Source organism: Rattus rattus, chromosome 3 (genome assembly GCF_011064425.1).
Source record: "Rattus rattus isolate New Zealand chromosome 3, Rrattus_CSIRO_v1, whole genome shotgun sequence".
NCBI classification, from domain to species: Eukaryota; Metazoa; Chordata; class Mammalia; order Rodentia; family Muridae; genus Rattus; species Rattus rattus.
Window position 1 is genome coordinate 153,261,555 of NC_046156.1, and position 21,525 is coordinate 153,283,079.

At 49.0% G+C, this 21,525-nt stretch overlaps 1 protein-coding gene across 1 annotated transcript in view; it reads right to left on the reverse strand.

Moving 5' to 3' along the window:
* Positions 1 to 21,525, reverse strand: part of Ankh (ANKH inorganic pyrophosphate transport regulator) — a 129,027-nt gene that overhangs the window by 9,985 nt on the left and 97,517 nt on the right. Inside the window, exons 6-8 of the mRNA XM_032898686.1 lie at positions 19,423 to 19,557; positions 17,084 to 17,176; positions 13,608 to 13,703 (exon numbers count right to left, since the gene is read on the reverse strand). Of these exons, the coding sequence (XP_032754577.1) occupies positions 13,608 to 13,703; positions 17,084 to 17,176; positions 19,423 to 19,557 (324 nt within the window). The remainder of the gene's footprint in view (positions 1 to 13,607; positions 13,704 to 17,083; positions 17,177 to 19,422; positions 19,558 to 21,525) is intronic.

Sequence of the window (21,525 nt, forward strand, 5' to 3'; positions counted from 1 at the left end):
CCACTGTGAGGACCGTGCTTACATATACAGATCTGGTGTCACGGTGACTAGGTGTTTCCTGTAGCCAGAAGAGTCCAGCCCGCCTGGGGTGAATTCTTACCACTCATTCGAAATATTTTGCTTCTGGGCAAGAAGACCTCATCTTCTAGATGGAACCTTGCCCCTTGCAGGACCACTGTGAGCACCACCCTCCTTAGACATATCTGTGTGCAGAGTTGGGACTGGTCCACACAGCCACAGTGTTTAACTGAGCAAGGAGATCAACGTGAAAGTGTAGCCAAGGACCTCTGTGCAGCTCGCTACCCTTGACTCGTCAGTGTCTGCGCTATGTTCCTATGGCTTCCTGGGGGTCCAGCTAACATCGTAGTGGACTCGTCTAGATACAAGTGAGACTGGGATTGATTTCATTTCCCTGTCGATATTTATCCAGTTTCCACAAAGCATATTGATGAGAATGGGTGATAGAATTTGGCTAGGCAGTTAAAGATAGAAAAGACCCTAAATAAAAGTAACCAGTTTCTTTCTTAGCCTCTTAGCTAGAGAAGCCAGGAAAAGGAAAGTCTACACCAAAAATGCCTTTGGTTCTGTCATGACCAAAGGTGTGAGAAGGCAGTAAGGGGTCTGTATTTCCTTATCTCTTTCCCCTAAAGGACTACTCTTTCCAGGAAAGCACACTAAAGTCAGGACTGAAGCTTCAAGGCACTGGACTGACCAGCTCTACCCACCTCCATCCACCATATCCATAGCTATGTGGCTGGTGGTCCTCCTTCCCAGGATCCTCCCCGCACAGCTCTGCTGCCTACCTCACTTTAGCTCCCTATGATAAACTCCTTCTTCCTAAAATCACCCCATGTGCTCTGTGAACGTCATTGCTCTAATTCACGGGACAAGGGCTGGGCTTCCTGGACTCTCATCTCAAACTACACAGAGCAAAAGCTAAAAGGTGCTCCCTCAAGTTCAAAGACACCCTGATACTCCCATGTCCATCTCCCCCCGCCCCTGTTAGAAACAGTTTTAAATACAACATGCTCCTGTTTACGTCCGTGCAGGGGGGAAAAGTGGGTCTTCATGTATGCTTTGTCAGGGACATGAGGAGTCATGTTTGGGAGGGAGCAGACATCAAAGGAGGCTAAAGGCTCAACTCAACAGCCAGTGTCCTGTGTGCTCATCTCAGCTGAGAAGGAGGAAGCCAGCTGTCTTCCAGTGTGGAAGTGCCGGGTGACAACAGTGTGTGAAAGTCAATGCCACGACCGGCTGCTGCACATCACTGTCAGAGTGACGGGAGCAAGGCTGGAGCGAGCCATCCTCTAAAGGGGATTTATGAAAAGCCACAAGAGACAGCATCTGAAAGGGCGGTGGGAGAAGGTGGCTTCGGTAAGCACCCCGCTGGGAAAGAGAAGGATAGGACATAGGGAGGAAGACCCTAGGAGGAAGGATCACTGACAGCAACATACGGTGGGCAGATCAGCCTGGCAAAAATCTCAGCCTGCTGAAAATAACGGCCGATTATATACATCACGGAGTAAAGAGGTCTTGCTTGGCTTTCTCTGCTGAAGCACTAGAAAAATCACATGGTAAGACTCTGACGTGATATTCTCCACCGGGCCTGCCGGCAAACACAGCCATTACACACTTATTGTGAATAATCAGCCAAGGAGTTGACGCTACCATTTCCTTATGTAGTGTATCCACATGAAAATAAGCATCTTCAGATGTAGTTTTATGATACCTCGCTTTCTACAGAGTAAGGAGACAAACTCATCCCTCTGACTGAGGTCTGATGAAATGGTCAAGAACTCATTCTTCTTGAGAGCCCTGTTGTCATTTCTCCTGTGACCCCAGATTCCTGACAAGTCATAAAAAACCGCTTGGAAGAAAGATGACATTTCAGGGGGTCAGGTGGTGCCAAGCACCAGGCAGAGCGGGACTGGGTGTCACAGGCCTGCCAGCGCTTGATTCCAGGTCTTAGCAGATCTGAAGGATGTCTAGAAAGTTCCACATGCTAGCTTCAGTGTAGTTTTTCAGTAAATTCAGAATTTGGAACCTAGGGGACGGGGCGTAACAAATACACATTCAGTTGAATGAGAGTTCTGTGGATGGGAGGAGGTAGTGCAACCACAGGAATAGACCTCACTGTAAATCACAGTGGGCAAGACGGTAATTTTGTATTTTACCAGGACTAATATGTTTTCAAAGGGGGCTGAAGAGAGGACCAGAGGTCAGATAACCAGTGCCCATCTATGATTCTGTGAAGACTTGTTGACAACCTAGAGTCTCAGCCTTTGAGAGCAAAGACAAGGGATCTCTTGTGAAAGCTGGCTGACTAGACTGGTCGGGACTGGCCAGCTCCAGGTTCAGCAAAAGATCATACCTCAAAAAAACAAAGTAGCCTGTTGTGGTAGCACACACCTTTAAGCCCAGCACTCAGGAGGCCAGTCTGAACTGCCAAGAGAATCCCACAACTACCAGGCTATAGAAAGAGACCCAATCACACAAACAAAACAAAACAGAAAAACAAAGCCAGACCAAAGAAATGAACAAGAACTTTTGGGGGCTAGAGAGTTGACTTAATGGTTAAAAACACTGGCTGCTCTTCCAAAAGAGCCAAGTTCAATTCCCAGCACCCACACGGTAGCTCTCAACTATCTGTGAGTCCAGTCCCATGGGATCTGGTGCCATCTTCTGGCCTCTGAGGGCACTGCATGCATGGGATGTACCGTAATACATTCAGGCAAATACCAACACACATAAAACAAAAATAATAAAATAACCTAAAAAGTAAAGTGGAGCAAGACACTTAATGTCAACCTCAGCACGAACACACACGCAGAACATGTCTGCATACACCTGTGACCCCACACATACAAGCACACGTGTATAAATGCCACCAAATTTTGAGAAAAAGGAAAAAATTATAACAACACAACATGCTTGAAGATCTGTTTTTTCAAAGCACATGTGGATATGTACAGTCTACTATGAGGAAGGTTTGGAGACCAATTTTTATAGCTTAAATGCTTCTGAGTCTCTCCAACCAATCAGGCAAACTCTCGAATCTGCAAGGGATGCCGAATTAACAAGCTAGACCCCGACAGCTTCCAGAGAGAACCAACCAGGCGGGGAGAGAGACAGTTCTGTGGGAACAAACTCTGAGCAGTTTCCTCAGGCCAAGAACTTTCCATGTTATTTCACATAGTCCCTATACCACAGATCCTCTACGACAGGGACCCCTAACAGGCCCTCTCCCTATGTCCAGGATGCCCTAAGGCACTGCAAAGAATCCCGCCCTGTGCTTTGGTATCAGAAAGCGGCGGCCTCTGTTCATTTACCTTCTCTCCCATTCCTTCCCCTACACACAAGGGAGTCATTTTCTTCTGCGGGACAACGGAACAGTGAGGCAGCAGGCTCCACCTCATGGTGCGGGGGAGGGGCCACGGCAGAAACAAAGGCTGACACAGGCAGCCTTTGTCCCAGACAAAGGGTCAGCATGGCACCAAGGCTAGGGCCAGGCTGAGTGACAGCTGCACGGGAGGGTAGTTTAGCAACAGGGAGGAAAGACTGGGTCATTCACAGGAACTCAACAGCTGATCAACAGCAAAGCCGCCACCAGAACAGAATCACCGATAGTGTTTTTTTAACAACCTGGGTGTTGACATTTTCTAGTGTATGGGGTCTCAGGAGAAGAAACAAGCTGTACTAAATGGCGGCTTCCCTGGAATAATGGGCAGGGAATTATTATAATTATTATTTATTTATTATTTTATTATTAATAACAGCAGGTGGTCCTGCTATGGCCAGCAGGTGGCACACATTACCTGTTAAACAAGAGTAGCAGACAAAATGGGAGTCAAGTGAGGAGCCCTTGAATCACACCAAGCCACTCTGAGATGGGGAAACTGAGGACATGAGATACCTTGCAGACCCTGATTCCGGCTTTAGACCCCTAAAGATCCCAGCTGGGCATTTTTGATTCAGTGCCTCTGTATCAACCAGTGGTAGGCGGCTCTCCTAGGGAACAGACATGATGAATACCAGCATGTAGGTGACCTTGCTGCCTTTCAAAGGTGGAGGCAAATTGGGTGTGCAAAGGCAGAGCTTTGAATCCACTAAGCCCAGCAGTACTGGATGACACAAGCCTATCAGCACTGGAAGTGATCTATGACTCAAAAGAGGGATCAGCTGTCAAACGGAGACCTGCGCAAAGATTTCCCTTTTGACTAAGACCTTCAGAAATTCAAATCCCTCCTCCGCAGGTCTGGGTGGCCTCGGCTGGGATGGCACTCAGACATCAGGGCTCGACAGGCCAACTAGCTGTGGAGTGAGCACAGGCCTGGACTGACAGAAAAGACTACAGGGTCTCGGCAAGTGCCTGGCTACCCTCTCCTCTCCAGAGGCTCCAATATCTGCTCACCATAACTGTTCTGGCTGTGGCACCCTGCAGTAGCAGCGCGTACCAGATTAGGGCACAGCACCGCCTTAAAGCCCCAACGAGCACACAGACTGCATGAAAGGGTCTGAAGCCTCACCAGACGGGAGGGATGCGGAACACTCTGTGATAATTAGATGTGCGGAGGCTCAGATCATGCTGCCAACTTGCTGAAAGATTCCCAAGTGACAGCCTAGGCGACGCCAGAGACAGGAGTCCAGTAGGATCCCAAAGGAGGCTTCCAGGAGGGGCCGGCTAAACTGCCCAGGTGTGGCTGCTTGGATCCTGCTGGGCTTGGGCTTATTCTGGTGCCTTAAGTTAGTGACTTGGCCGGGTCAGATCTGTTTATAACTTGTGTTTCATTTTCTTACAAGAGTGACAAGGGAAAAGAAGAAAACGCCATGGGCTGAAGGGCTGTTCTTTCACATTCTCCTGACATTTATGTGGTCCTCACAGAGAGTCCTGCGTGACATCATGAACATGTAAGAAACATCAATATGAGCCTTGACTATCAGACTACAAAATGTATCTTTAGGACAAGGAACGTGAATCTTTGTATTTACCGCGTCTTGTAAGACTTTATGCAAATGTTCAATCCTCCTCACCCAGTAAAACGTTTGTTTACATAAAAACTCTACACTAGGAATTTGACAGCCACAGTGACCCTTATCCCTTTGAGCAGTGACTCTCTTCTCATTCCTCTTTCCTGGGCATAATTCTTTCCACACTAGCCAAATGACCAAGATTGTGAGATTGGACCTATCAGCCAATAGGAGAAAGGCTCAGCCACCACCTGACCAGCCAATGGGGAAAGGCACAGCCATCACCTGACCAGCCAATGGGGAAAGGCTCAGCCACCACCTGAGTTAGTAAAACCAAATGCACTTCCTGTCTCAGTGTGCTTTCTTCCCAAGCACTCCTTGATCAAGAGTGAAGTTTGCCTTCATTTGGAGTAGTTAGTTCTTTCTTTGTGACCACCCTAAGTTTATTTCTAACAATGCGGGATCCATTACCCTCTTCCCTTTCACAGTGGCTACCCTTTGTCCACAAGGAACCCGCCCCAGGACTCTTGATGTATGAAACTGTGCACAGTACCAGATCCTATGTACACTTTTCCCTGTGCCTATACACCCAACACCGTACGATATATAGACACAAACAGCAGGCAAGTAACAACTCCTAAACTTAACTACACAGTGTGTTCCAGCAACACACGACACGATTTATGTCCCAATGGTCCCTCTCACACCGTCTCGGTGAAGTGTGCTCACCGTGTCATGGTGATGCCTAAACTCAGGACAGGTCTCATCTTCCTGCCTGCCTCCCTCTCTAGAGAAACATACTTCCAGACACACCCAGGGGTGTGCTTTAATAACCACCCAGATGTTTCTCAAGCCACTGAAACTGACAAGATTATCCCTGACAGTGACTAACATGCGTCTAATGCATGCACAGCAGCAACACTGGACAAAGGGTAGATTCATGTCCTGGGCAGGAATGAACAAGACGGCACGGGATTTCACTGTGCTACTCAGAACTGTACTTACAAACTTTCTGGAACTTTCCATATCACGTTTTTTGGGCTGTGGTTGACCACAGGTAACTAAAACCACAGAAGGAAAATCTGTGGCTAAAGAGGGACTACTGTACTTTATTTTTCTCTAAAGTACCTGTTAGTACCTGTAGTTGGAGGTAAGAGGACCACCCAGAGATAATATGCACCCCTTAATCCCCTCAAGTAGTAAATAGACGTTCTCTGGTAACAGGTGGGATTCAGCGAAGGACTGTGAAGCAAGTTTATCTGGACGGATCCGGAATGCTTCAGGTTCCTGCTGAGGGCCAATGCACTCTTCAGGGATCAGTTAGGATCCCTCTCCACACAGAAGGAAGGGCCGCTGGCAAGCGGGTTTTCTTGTCATTTGCCCCATCTGCTGTTTTCTAGTACTGTCATTCTTTGGGGGCTCAGAAGAGACGACACAATCCCCAAGAACGATTCTGTGGTACTGCTCTGACCTCGTAATTGAGTCTGAACAATTGGCCCATCTGATCCAGAGCTCTTAAAACAGAACCATGGAACAAAGCCCAGGGGAACTCCATCCCCAGCCTGGATTCTAAGAGCAGTTGCACGGGGTCATGCTGAGGCCCTGGGAGCTCAAGCCAGACACCCTGTCTGCTGACCCAAGACAGTGCCGATTACTTCATACTGTTCCTAACCAAGGGATCTCTCGCTTCAGCAAAGGTTCCCAGAGGCAACTTAGCATGGCCCAGACTCTCTGGGCCTGTATTCGGGCTGGTTTTACCCTAAGCAGCTGAGGATGAGCTGACTTTCTGACCCTCTCTGTTTCTACCTCTGCAGTGCTAGGGTTCCAGGCATGTGCCACCATGCCTAGTTTATGTAGTGCAGGGGTGTGGCTCTGTGTGACTGGGGAAGCATCCCACCAAGTAACCACATCTCCAGCCCTGCATTTCCTGGTTTCTGTGTAGACAGGCTGGCTTCAAGCTCACGAGGAGATCCGTCTGGTTCTGCACCACCATGCCCAGCAAGATAATAGTCCAAAAAATTTAGACGCATTCTATTTTGCTGGACCCTCACCTGCTCTGAGCAAGGAAATCAATCTGTTTTAGGCTTCCAAGGGGAGGAGAAAAGCTCTTACAAGAGCAGCCACTGAACCAGAAGCCTTGACACAAGACAAGCCAGGCACCACACCCTGCAATCTCTCTGACAGTTCTTGGGGCTTCAGTGGGGTTGGACTCAGCCCCACTAGAGCTGAGAGCTTCTTCCTAACACTGTGCTCTCATCCGCCTGGGTTTGATTTTTGTATTTAAGTTGCTCTAACAAAACATTTTTTGTCATGGCCACAGAACATCTTCAGGCATGCTTCCTGGAAGTATATTATCTTCCTGCTTCCTTGCTCTGTGACAACTCAAGTGATTCCTGGTCTAGGTACTTCTCTCTATGATTATTCTGGTCTTCAGCATTAAAGTGAGGGTAGAACAGAGCCTGCACAGGGGACTTGATAGGTAGTGCTATGCCTTGGTGGCTGATGTATTGAAATGTAATCTCCATTGAGAGGTTTTACATGGGTGGATATATAATCTGAACAGTGTTTCAGGTGGGGCTTTAAGGAGCTGATTACAGTTACAGTGGACCCTGCTTGGAGAAAGACCAGACCCAAGCATAAGTGTACTTCTGGCCTCCTGCCATTTGAGGACCCTGACCACAGAATCCCAAGCCCATTATTTGGTCTCTTTTCATTAGAACTTATTAAATTTATGGGCCATGTTATTAGCAATTGGACAAGTTACAATACATTTTTGTGTCAAGGTATCATAGGATTTTCAAGTAACCAGTGGAAGTACACTAAGTATTCAGTTAACCAAAAGAACAAAACCAAGCAGTTTCCTAAATCGAATATTGGTGACTGATGCTCTCAGATTTACACAAACCGAGACACAATGGGGCTCTCAAGGGCAGTCAGAGTGCCTCCTGCAAACTGAGTGTAGTCCCTGTAAAGGCAGAGCCACCCGCAGTCTTAGCTAAGGGTCAAAGATGCCTCATGTAACTGAAGAGGTGGAGAGCTGAACTGTGGCCTCAGGTGACCACAGAAAGATTGCTTTCTCTTAGGAATACCAGTAGATTAGATTGCCAGGGTTACAGTGACCGAAGATTTACATTTTGGATGTCTTAGAGCAATAGGAAGGGAGAGTGGCCCAGGTATAAGGACGGAGTCAGGATGGGTGATGCCAGGCCTCCCTACAGCAGAAGAACCCATGGTAGCACCAAAGGCTTCTTGTGTCTGTATCCAAATGTTCCCTTTTATAAGAACACCAGCCACACTGGATTCGGGGCCAAGCTTGCCATAGAACCTGAACCCCATTTCCAAATAAGGTGGCCTTTTTGGGACTGGGGTTGACATTACAACATCTGAGCAGACGCAAGTCTACCTATGGCAAACAGAAGAGAAAATCCCAGGTGTGCTCCTGCTCTCCCTCCTTTCTATTACCTCAGAAGTTAACGCCTAAAGCTCAAGAAAGCAACCTAAATCTAATACAGGTTCCTGCTTCAAGTCCTTGCCTTCACCAGGGCTCAGGCAGATCAGAGTGACATGATTCTAACGTCCTTTTGTGCGTGTGTGTGCGTGTGTACAGCCAGGAGTGTATGTGCAGACACACAGCAGTAGCTGACGGACACGGTCTCTCTCACCTCTGCTTTCTCCTCTCTGAACCCAGAGCTGGCCCATTTGGCTACGCTAGAGAGCTCCCCCACCTCTCCTCCTGCACTCCAGTGTGAGCAGCTGTGCATGGCTTTCACGTGGGTGAGATCAACCTTTGCTCTTCAGGACTGTGTGGCAAAGCCCTTTAGCCACTGAGCCCTCTCCCTACCCCCTATTTTAACTTCTCACTGAAGAACCAGACCCTCCATTCCAACAGATGCCCCTGGATCTACTATGCCATCCTTCTCCGTCTGCCTTAGGTGGCAGCTACACGCTCGGCCCATACCTGCCTTCTTCCCTGAGTGGCTCTGGCTAGTTGAAGCCGAGGGCTCGGTTCCTATGTGAACAATGGGATGCAGTGTGGAGACCTGGCAGTCCTCCAACCTTGGCATGACCCAAGTGCCTTTTCAACCCTACTGAGAGCTGCATTCCACACTTGCATTCTTAACATGGGTCAGCTCACCAAAACCAACCTTAGCCAAAAACATTATGTCTAATTTACTGGTTTCTAAATTATACACCTTTATAAGTTCTTCTGAAGCTCACAGCCTGTACTGGAAAGGCTCACAGTGTCCCAGGGAGAGCTCCTGGGTTTGGGCTCCTCACCCTGTATTATAGACACCTGCACCTCTGTCATTCTGTCTTTCTGTGGCAACCTCCCGTCTCTGACAGTCGACCCTTCCTCCATCTGTATCAGTTTGTCTCCTCTCCATGCTCCTTGATTTCTCAGCGTCTGAGTTCAGGGGATGTTGGGATGGCTGCAGAGGCTGTCCACTGCCCAGAAGCGCCTCACTGGCCCCACCTGCCAAGATCCATTTGGATCGCTGCCTCTTTCTACTGTGTACAAAGGGGTTAGAGAGGGCCTCTGAGTTAGCCAAATCCATGTTTTGCATAGATTTGTTTCCACTTCTCCTGGGGAAGGGGGCCCCATTCTTGGCACCAGCTCCCCCAAACTAAAGCAGTGGGGAATCTGAGAAGAGAAATGCCCAGTGCTCTTAAAGGGCCCTTTGTGAGGTCAGATGGAAGCCGGTCCACTGTTAGCAGCCGAAGCTCTTAGAGCTCCCACTTCACCATGATTTGTTGGGTCAGAAAGAGTTCAAGGGAGAAGGGATCCCCAGACAAGGTTTGAGTTAGTAAGAAAACCCTGTAAATTTAGCAGCCTGACTTACTGGCTTTTATTGAGCTGGCCTAGGTTCTGGATACAGGTGCTCTGTCACCTTTTGTGATACTTGTGCCACTCTACGTGAGCAACTTTTATTTCAGCCCTAAATCTAGAGCCCAGCAGGAAGTATGACAAGCTTTGTGGGCAAGTGTATGGTAGAGCCTTGTGGGCATGCATGTGCTGGCTACATGGGCAAGTATATGGTAGAGCCTTGTGGGTACGCATGTGCTGGCTGCATGGGCATGTGTACGGTACAGCCTTGTGGGCACACATGTGTTAGAACTTCGTGGGCATGTGTATGGTACAGCCTTGTGGGCACACATGTGTTAGAACTTCGTGGGCATGTGTATGGTAGAGCCTTGTGGGCACGCATGTGCCAGAGCCTCGTGGGCATGTGTGCAGTAGGGATTTTCAGCTCACCAGTTCCTTCCCCAGCCAGAGAAGTCTCCTCACTGCCTGGTCCAGACCACCCTCTCCTCATGCTCACAACACAGTCTATCGAGACAAACAGCCTTCTAGGACACACTGGTTGTCACAGGACTTAACAGTCACAAAAGTAAAAGCAACTGTGGCTCTACAGGAAGGTTCTGGCCAAGTGGCCACTGCACATATGGCTACCTATTCTTTGAGTTTGGATCCTTCTCTGGACAGCTCTGCTTTGCATTTCAACCTCTCCTGTATGCTTACGGTACAGCATCTCCACAGGCAACCATCCTTTGACACAGTTCTTGTGAATTTTTGTCCTCTTTTCTTGTGGGGGATTCAGTCAACATGCTAACCCCAGTCTACTCCCCCTTGCTCTTAGGGGGTTAATTATCTGGCGACCTACTCTTTTGAACTGGATCTTTGAGACCCATCAAAGATTCCAAACCTGTCTTTTATCTCACTGGATCAGGTGGTTTGCAGATGAGGCTGCTTTCCCATGAAGCATGATCCAAAGGATGAACAGCATGATGCTAACATGTTACAACAGCAAATACTGTTTCCCTGTCTCACACTCCTCCTGAATTCACTTCCTCATGAGGAGCACATGCCTTGGTGAAAGGTGGCAGCCAACTGGTTGATTCAAGGGTTATCATGGATGGGTAACGTAGCCCTAGGTTACGTAGACTTGCTTGTGAATGGCTGAGGGCAAGAGGACCAGTAGATGTGCAAGAATTAATGTGTGGTGTGATATTACAAGGTATTAAATATGTACACGCACTGACAGTCAAAGGTTTGGTTTAGAAAAATCTAGTTTCACATTTTCTATAAAAATTTTCACATAGAAAATTTAGCATCAACTCCTCCAGCCAAGGTGTTGGATCAATAGACTCCATTGAGCCACAGATTCAAATACTGTAGCGTTTAATGCTGAAGAAACTCTGTGCTCGAGCAGAGTCACATCCTCTCGTCTGCGACTGGGGAAGCTAATGGGACAGAGTTCAGGCAGCTGAGCTCTGGCACGGCAATAGCAATAGCAGGGCTATTGCTGGGCAAGTGGGTGAATCACTTATTCTAAGTTGTTTCTTTTTCTGGAAATTAAAGTCTTTTAAATCTTCATCTCCAAATCCCCTTCCCATAAGGGCTTCCACATCCTTATTTCTAAGGTGGACTCGCACCGAGACAGTTCCACTTATGTATGTTTTCTTGATCTGGGATTAAACATAAGAAATCAACATCTGCCTGGGAGAGAGATATAGGCATTTTTTTCAGATCCTGCCATTATTTTAAACTTGCTAGAGATCAAATTTACTGAGGTTCAAATTATTGGCCATGAGTCATGGTGAGAAAGGCTGTCCTCAAATGATGCGGCAGTGCCCTCTTCACTCAAGCCCAGCTATGGGAAGCTAGGCCCACATAAGAGGAGGCAGGTTGAGGAGACTGGCAGCTGAGCCGTCGGGCCCCGAACTGTTGGCTCCGAGCAGATGAGGCCCAGTCCCACAATCTGGCTTCCAGTCGTCTTTCGACTCCAAGTCATTTAACAGCCTCCAAAAGCTGAGGTCTGTTCCTGGAACAGAAGCTTCTCTGGTTTTTTCCTAAAATACCCTCTTGAGTAGTTTCAAAGTTGCTCAGTGTTTTGCTAACATTTTAGGGAACTATGGAAAAACTGGCACACCATAGGAAGAAAGAAGAAATGCCAACAGGGGACCAGGTCACCTGGGGTCACTGGTCAACTCCAACTTCAGATGTAGTCAGAAGTTCTCCCCAAGCTGGGAGCCTTGGGTTCAGTGTGTGTTGCCCCACCTCACAGGGACAGGTGGCTGCAGGGGTAGTGGTGGTGGTGATGGGGTCCAGGTTATGATGTTGTGGCTCAGTGGTCCCAAAGGCTTTCTGTGACTGTATGTCTTGTGTGGTCAAGCACGACTCAGCTGCTGGACCAGGTAGTAAGCTATAGGTTCTGCCTGGCCACTGGAGGTCTGAAGCAGGGACCGCTTCTCGAGGATAATCAAGCTGAATGGTTCTGAGGACTATGGCGACAGGGCAGTTACTGTCCAGCCGTTCTCAGGAAGATACTTCAGCCCTTGGTCCTCTGTACTGGCTGTTAACGATGACTGCAGAACACACTCAGGCCATCAGTATAGAGTATGTATAAACGAGAATTAAGTTCTACGGAACTCTAGGAGTAGTACAGCTGCAGCAACAAGGGAAAACGGAGCTAAGTTCAAAAGGGCCACATTCCTTAACCCCTTAACAGTCCCGTGGCACAGCTGCTCTGCTGGCTGGCATGTTCCCCTGCCTTTAGTAACTGATTAAACTACCAGTCTCAGATCGTACAGTGCTTCCTTTGGCTTTTACAGCATGTGCACAGTCCCTCGGGTTTTCTGAATATTCTCTTCCCACATGGGGGCTTGGTGATAGTAGGATGTGTTGTTGACTTAAGAATGTACACCAAGACTCCTGGGAGGCAGAGGCAGGCAAATCTCTGAGCTCTAGGCCAGCCTGGTCTACACAGTGACTTCCAGGCCAGTTGTGCTACATACTTAGAGTGCTAAAAAGAAGAGGAGGAGGAAGAGGAAGAGGAGGTGGTGGAAGAGGAGGAGGAAGAAGAAGAGGAGGAGGAGGAAGAGGAAGAGGAGGAAGAGGAGGAGGAAGAGGATATATATCCAGGCACCAAGAGCTCAGTGTTGACCACTCCCAGTCACAGTGTATCCTCTGCACTGATAGAGTTTATGGGACTCAGGAGAGGCCCCCATAGTATGGCCAAGTCAGTCAGCTGTATCAGAACAATGTAATCAGGAAAGGCATTTCTACCAGAGAAAATATACTAATGCAATTCTGGAAAGGGCGATGGCATCTGCGAAGCTGACTCGAGGTTTAGAAGATGAACTGGAGATTCTATAGCAAGAGAGGAGCATTGGCTGGAGGTACAGCTCCCAGACAGAGAGCTCGTCTAGCACGTGCAGTGGGTGGCACGGGTAGGTGTGACAGCAGGTCTGCGATCCCAACACTCAGGAGATGGAGCGATCCCGTAGGGCAAGCCGGTTAGCTACAGGAGCTGAGTCATCAGGACCCAGGTTAAATGAGAGACCCTGCTTAGTAAATAAAATAGAAAGGGGTCCAGGAAGGGGATAGTTACACACACACGAATTACTCAAATTACAGCTGTCCATGTTGATCATGTCTGTGGGTCTGAGAAGCAATGTAAAAACTTCCACTCCTAGAGTCAATGGTCTTGGACAAGTCATTAATTAAGACAGTCAGGCACCACACTGTGGAATATAGGATTCTTTCCTTTAAGATCACAATCTCCCTCTTTGTGAGCACACCCACTCACGCCATTGCAGAGAGAGCATGCGCTCTTCCCCATCCCCACTCTGCTTACCGTCAGTGACAGTGCCATGCAGACGAAGGTGAACTTCTTGATGTGGGCCGAGGTGACCGTGTTGTTCGTGTTGGCCAGTTTATTGCTGGGGTTATTCTGGGGAAAGAGAATGGCAGAGATGACAAGGCGGACTTAACCTCAGCTGAGCCCCCAGATCACAAAGAGCACCTTGTTTTATCTGACGTGCCTCGAGTACTGATTTCAAGTGGCAGCTCGGAAGATGGCTGTCACACTGGGTCTCTAAAGCGGCTGTCGGGTTCCTGCCCAGAAACATTAACCAGAGGGAACTCTGGGCTCTTTCAGTCCTCTGCCCTTGGCACCAGGCTGCCACCTCACCCTGAAGGGCCTTGGCTCTGAAACCTGCTTCCTGACTCATGTGTCCCCTTTTGGCTTCAGCAGACCCTGTGCCTGGCCACCAGAGTTGGTGTCTCCTTAAATGCCATGGCTCACTGACCTCTGGGGATCCTCTCTCTCTACCAGAGGAATAAAACTCACCTGAGCTCTTACAGACTGCTCTGCGCCCCACATGCCCGCCCAGCTTTATTCCCACCTGCATCCCAAACGGGCTCCCACCCATCCCCCACATCCAGGCCTTTGTCTCTCCCCGCTGTTGGATTTCCTGGTTTTCAGAATATCCCTCTCCTGGACACACGTCACCTTCCCAGCCAATCTGCTTGTGACTTATGGACAGCTTCTTGGCCTCCCTCCTTATGATGCAGGGGCTGCCTGGGTAGACAATTATGTCCACATATGTTCAGACCCCTATGCACCTCTGCAATTAAATATTGCGCACTCTCTAGCCCAGAAGGACTTTGCACCGTCTTCCTTATGAGGGGCAGAACATCAAAGGGCATTGGCTACACTGAGCTGTAAGCCTGTAAGCAGGTTCGTGTATCCTCTCACAGGACACCAAGAAGTACAGCGAGGGAGGAAGCCTGCTGAGGCTGTGCCAGCCCACTGCCAACCAGGCTCTAAGAAGAGCCTTACTCGGAGAAAATCAGAGAAGAACCCCGCTCTATAGCAGATCGGATTAGAGCCTAGGAACAAAGGCTACCCATGAACCCTGGCTCCACCATAGCTGTATGGGGGTGGGGTGAGGCAACCTCACGCTAGCACACTTAGCCCATGCTGCCGGCCGGTATGAGAACTCTTCCTGGGTAAGAGGACGACGCACCCACATCTCTGCAGCTATCTCTGCAGACGCAGCGGAAATGAACCGGCACAGCAGCACTAGACAAGCCTTTCCTTTTACTTGCCTGAGGAGCTCTTTGAGAGGCAACAACTAAAAAGAGAGAGGCATTGCACACACGGCTTATATTTCACCAGAACCACTACAAGGCATGTCACACGTTTTAAATCTTTTCATCTGGAACCCACAGAGAGGTGGAAGACTCCAGTAGTCAAGACAGGGGATGCTGAAGCCCACACAGAGAGGTCTGAGGTACTGGTGGCCAGATGGCCTTCCCAACCATGGCTTGCACTGCCAACTGGAATGTGTGGCAACAATGGGTGAGGTTTTAGAAGGATCCCAAGTAACTCTAGTTTCTGGCCAGAGGTAGGCTCATTAAAAAAAAAAAAAATCATAGCTTCTAACCTGTGATTAAGGGTAAGACAATGTTTGTATTGGGTGTTCTTGCTGAAGACAAACAGGGTGGTATTGTTAAGTTTTATTATTATAAGGTAGCCAAAAGCAACTTCAGATAGGATAGTCCCAGCCAACACCTCACCCATTTCAGTACCTGCTTTCTTGTCTGTAAGTTGCATTAAATAATCTTACTTAGCAAAGGGAGAACAGAAATTTAGCAAGGACCGACATCTGTGTTGTTTTCTAGGACTTACTACACACATGTTCCTTGAAATGAAAGCAGTGGTCCTATGTACAGACTACAGTAACTCCCTAACAGAAGGTCCACCTCTTAAAGCAACTCGGACCTTTGTACTCAGGGGTCTGCATGAATCAACCAAAATACTACCTAGGAGAAGCTCCCCACACGTGTGCTGCATCCAGATGTGTGTAACTGGCGGTGAGTGGGAACCAACAGACAGCTGAGGGAAGGCCTCAGCAGCACTGTCCTGCGTAAGATCACTGGCCCATCTCAGCTTAGGACAATGGGGGGCCCTGCAGGTGAGAGGAGAGTCAGGCTTTGTGATGAGTGTGTGTACCCAAGAAAGGAAGGAGAAGGGAAAGGAAGAATGCTGCCATGGGAGGTGAGAACAGAATGTGTGCGTGTGCATGTGCGTGTGTGTGTGCGTGAGAATGTTCAGGAAGGGGGTGGGCTGATGATGCTCTTTGTCTAGCCTTGCGGGATACCCTGGACTTAGGCTGTGATGTGGGATGGAAGCACTCGGGTACCTGTCTAGGAAGCTGTATTCTACAAGTCTGGCCTTTGCATAGGAGGCCTTTCTGAAGCCGGCACTGTGAGCTCTGGCCTGGCCTTGTATGGCTTCAGGAGTCTTTCCTGCCCACAAGAAGTTGGAGCGAGAGCCAAGGGAGGATGGGGAGCAGGTGCAGTGACAGTTAGGCACCAGAGCCCAGCTGCCCATTTTGATCTGCTGGAGCCCTTGGCTGTGGGGCCTTTCTCCCCATAGTTACTAGCGGATAAGAAAAAATAGAGGTAGCAAAGGCTCTGAGCGACTGCTAGGAAAATCAAGGCAGAACCTGCTACAAGTGTCAGGCTGGTCGCTCCTCTCCCACTTTTCTCTTTGAATGCATCATATACCACTGTATATAAATAGTATGCCTTGCTAGCCATTCGTTTCAACAAGAGAGGTGTAATTAGGTCGACATCTATTAAATGACAAGCAGGACAGTCCCCACAAAGCCAAAGATGACATCAGAAGGGTTAGATGCCTCCCCTGGAGGGACCAGCAGTCATGAGCGGGAGGAGCTGCTGGCCACTGAGGGTTCTGGCTAAACTGGAGAGTGGAGGTACGGAGCTGGAGAGAGAGCTCCAGGCACCCACATCTGACGTCCTCTGGGCTCTGAGGGCACCTGCATGCACCTGGTGCACACAGACTCACACGGCATATACATATATGTTGATAAGTATACCTTAAGAGAACCCCCAAATGGGAAGCAAGCATTCCTGCACAACACTGTGCGTATCTCCCTGCCACAGAAAGGCAGCCATGTGACCTCACAGGAAGTCAAGCCCCTGCCTCACATGTCTACAACTTGGCCATTGAGTACAGCACCCACAAGGTACGGCACAGACTAGACAATAAGCCACAGGAACAAAGTCTAGTAAGCTTCATTTGGGAGGTTATTTAGTTTCCCTCCTGAAAATACTGAGAGGAATAATGTGATGACAGGAAGATCAATATGGAAAAGCATTACAGAATCTACAGCAAGAGAAGCCTCACTCCCCTCTGTCATTCTCAGAGGAAAACACCCAGGGTTTCTCCTCGAAGACCCCTGCCCATCAAGTGACAGTGTTATGACATGTGCTTCTGACACCATGCCCTAGAGATCTCACCTTGTCAAAAGCAGGGTAGACAGCACGGATTTCTGTCAACCAGCCATATGGCATGTGACCCACGGGGTAGGTAGCTGTCAGAATGGCCACTGCCTGTAAGGGAAAAATAGACATCATCAGTGTGGGCACCAGCAGGAAGTCCTCCAGGATCTGCCAGGGCACATGACAATACATCTAGCAATACATCTGTCCTTGTAGTCACTAGTCACATGACAGTCTGACACAGAGAGGATGCCTGGTAGATAATGTTTCCACATGACTCTGATGAAGAACAGGCAACGTCTGCTTGCTTGAAAAGCCAAGGTTTCAATCCAGCTTCCTCAGACCCCAGAACCTTGGCTGTTCGCATCGGGCCTAGGCCAACTCCCAAGTCACTCACAATCTTACCTGTGTCTTGCATGTGTGTCTAGTGCACATGCGTGTGTTCACATATGTGTAGGTGCATGTGCTGCATGTGTGTGCATAGGTCAGATTGGCACTGGGTATCTTCCTCGATTACTCTGCACCTCACACACTGAGGGAGGGCCTCTCCCTCACTCATTCATTTGGCTCGCCCATCTAGTCAACCCGCATCTCCACCTCCCAAGCTCTGGGATCACAGATGGTGACATGGACTCTGGTCCACACTGAGCTATCCCCTGAAGCCCAACATGGGCCCCAAAACAACACTAGGAACAGTCTTAGGTTGGCTCTGCTTCTCTACCTCCATGCTGTCCCTCAGCCTGGCACATACTTGCTTGTCAGTGACTCTGTGCTGCTGTCTCTCCAACGTAACACATTTCAGGCTGCTTGGTCCTAGGGGTCCAACTGAACAGTTTTATTCAGTAAAATCAATAAATATTCCATGCAGGGAAGGCTCCTGACAGGTTTCCATGAGCAAAGGGTTTTCTCTTCCTGCGTGAATGAAAAGGAAGTCTGGCATCTAAGGCTAACCTCTGGCAGTTGGCGTTCTAACTCTGCGGAGGAGGAAGTCAGGCTCCATGTGTTTTCACGGACAGAGCAACTGTGCCCAGAACACGAGGACATGATACAGGCCACAGCTGTGTGAGGAAACTTGGCGTGGCGTGATGTGGCATGGCATAAAAGAGCATCATGGTTAGGCAGGCCTAGATCCAAGCCTCCCTTCTGCTCCCATGTGAGATGGGAACTTAGACTCCCCTCTCAGTTTCTCCATGGAAATGGCGCTGGTAATATTAATCACATAGGGCTGATGGGAAATGACTAAAATGCACATGAATGCCTAAGGTGTAAGCACACAGCACAGACCCATGAGCTCTTCCTCCCCACCCCCAGTTGAGTTTCTATGCCATAGCTGGCACTTTGGAAATGCCTAATACAAAATCTGTCCTCTTTTGGTTTATTTAGGTGAAGATGGGATTCTGGTGCACAATCAATGGGGGTTCCATGCGTTTTACTGGGGAAATCAGTATCTGACTGACAGAGCTGCTGTACTGTAGCAGCCACCCAAGATGACATCTGTGACTCAGATACCAAAGTCCAGGAGCAGACAGGGCCAGAGAAAGCATTCTGCTTTTGATTTATTACAGGCACCTTCTCCGCCCACAGGAGCTCTTCCCAGGACATGGAAACTGGCAGGATGCTCGGGGCTGGGGCGCTGCCGCTGGTGCAGCCGAGGCCAGGTGTAAACAGGAGGCCTTAGTGAGAAGCCACCAGCCTTCCTAAAGGATCAGGGGTGCCAGCAACAGAATTAACTCTCCAGAAGGCAACGGAGGAGGAACAAATGAGGTCACTCTGTTTGATCCCTGCTCGCAAGAAGGAACGGATGAGCCAACGCTTCCAGTGGAATGGCAGCCAGTTTCCAGGTCCATTTCTGGAGCTTTGAGTCAATCCACACAGGAGACCCTCATCTTCAGGAGGGCTGGCTGTCAAAGAGCCCGTAGGTGACATGGCCCAGGGGCAGAGCAGGTGAGGATAGGCTGTGTCACTGTGGAAGCTCTGGGCACTGATAGAGTTCCTACAGGCTTGTCCCATCATCCTTTGCAGCCACAGTGAAGAGGCTGCATGCTGACACTATGGAGAGCTAGAAGGGCCATGGGAAAGAGGTCAGAGAGCTAGAACGTTCTCACTGTCCCAGCCTCTAGCACGTTCTGTCTTGTCTTTCCCTCTTATGCCTCAGTTCCTCAGGTGCTAAATGAGAAAGATGAAGATACTGTCTTCCACAGTCAGAAATGGGAAATTTCTAAAGTCGCCCAATCACAGCTGCCTTTGTCATCATGTCATATGATTTAGCACTGCCTGGGCTCTCGTGGTGAACTGGGAATGAGTACGTATCATTTCTCTCCCCTGACATGTGCTTACGTACTCACAAAGTTCCCTACCTCTGTAGCAGCAGAGCTGCCACCAAGATCCCGGGACACAAAGAGGTTGACAATGGGCCGGCTGATGCGCTGCGTGGCCAGAATCAGAGCCAGAGGCCACCAGAAGCTCAGCATCTTTCTTATGGTTGCGTCGCCCTGTGTTGGCAAACAGAGGTCAAAGCTCATTAGGTTCCAGAAGTAGAACAGGAAAACAGCTCAAAAGCCAAAGCTTGTTCTTCAGACACCAATCGATAGCAACTTCACCATGCTTCACAGTAACACACAGAAAAGCCCCGGAGGCGTGCCAAGTTGAATTAAAACTAAATGTACAGTCTTATTAGAAATTAATCCAGACAGTTGGTAGCTGCCATGAAAAGCACGCGGTGGATGAAGTCTGATGGGTCCCGACCACGGTTTTCCGTATGCAGAACCAGCCTCCACACCAGGTGGAGCCCAGCTCCGGGGCCTGAGAGAGCAGGTTTCGAATGAGTCTCTGTTTATGTCATCACAGTGGCTGGCTTGAAGCCACGTCAGTAGGAGGCAACTCTGAGAAATGAAAGCTATCATAAATCTACTTTGGGATCAGTCAATATACACAAATGTGTCTAATTACCACAGAACTATTGAGTGCATTTACAGACTCCCACCTCCAAATCCTCCACAGGAGCCACACACACTGTGCAGGAGCCTAAGTGGAACAAATGCACACTGAGACAAGGCAGGTCTTAGGACGTCCACAGCCAAGGTGTGTGCTAGCTTTCAAGCTTGGGTTCTATTACGAAATGTAGGTTTTGTTTCTTAAGAGGTTAAGAGTTACCTCATGGAACCCTCTCAGGCATTTTGATTTCTTTCCCTTTGCTGGAGGCAGAAGATGGGAAAGGAAAGAGAGGAAGGGAGGAGGGAGGGAGGGGGAGAGAGAGAGAAAGAAACAGAGAGAGAGAGAGAGAGATACACACACACACACACACACAGAGAGAGAGAGAGAGAGAGAGAGAGAGAGAGAGAGAGAGAGAGAGAGAGAGAGAGAAACAGAGAGACCAATTACCTTGGTCCTGTCAAGGTAATTGTGGCTGGCCAAGTGGTAGAAATACCTAGGCAGGATTTCCATGACACCTTGACCTAGAATGAGGTACATGGCCACCGCAGTTACTGTTGTGACGTGGTGAAGGCACTGCATTGGTTAAGCTGGGGCAGGGGGTGGTGATGGAGGGTAGTCAGGGTTAGACATGATCTTTCCTGTCTGCCTTGGCGCTAGATGGAGAGAAATGTCTAATGTGCGTGGTAGGAGGAGTAAGCATGCGCACGGCACAGTACTGCTCCTAACTTGTGACGGGACGCTTCTCCAAGGAGGCTTCCTATTCCACACCACCAAAACTGGAGACCTTCAGGTTCTCTGCAGCACAGATACTGTCTCGGACTCATTTAGTTTTTCGTTCGTTTGCTTGTTTTTGTCCCCACCCCCCATCGTTGCTCCTGTGTTGCTCTTACTTGCCTATCGAGTTAGAGGCCATATCTTAAGATTTCCCATCACACTGTAGTACCTAAAGCTCTGGCCAGTCCTGAGGACACGCTCAATTGAGACACTGAGTGAGACTGGCCATTGCAGAGAATATAAACAGAGCCCGGGGCTACAATGTTAAAAACAATAAGACACGAGCACAAAGGTCCCATAAACCCTAAAACCTTCTGGACCATGAAAGAGATTTCCACAGAGGGTACAAGAAGGCACAAGTGCTGGGCTAAAGCTGTTTGAAACTAGAGGCCATCTCAAGATTCCTGTCACAGTGTGGTGCCTAAAGCTCTTCCCGAAAGCCCTTGAGCCGACATGACATACTGTCTCCTCTTTGGTGAAGAGGAAGCGGGGTGGTCACTTCTATGGTCATTCCCGTCCCGAGCTCACACTACTCTGGCTGCTTTCCCCTCAGAAAACCCCTAGCATGTGAGGTTTGGGGTCTCATTTCATATTCTCTGGGTCTTAGTCAGACTGGTTGAGCAGGGAAAGACTGCCCTGGGGGTTAGGCAGAGAGAGATGGAGGGTAGGGAGAATCAGAATAGGGCGACAAGTATGACCATCACTTGATACATGCAAATACAACAATTACACAGCGAGTCCTGTCCCTTTGT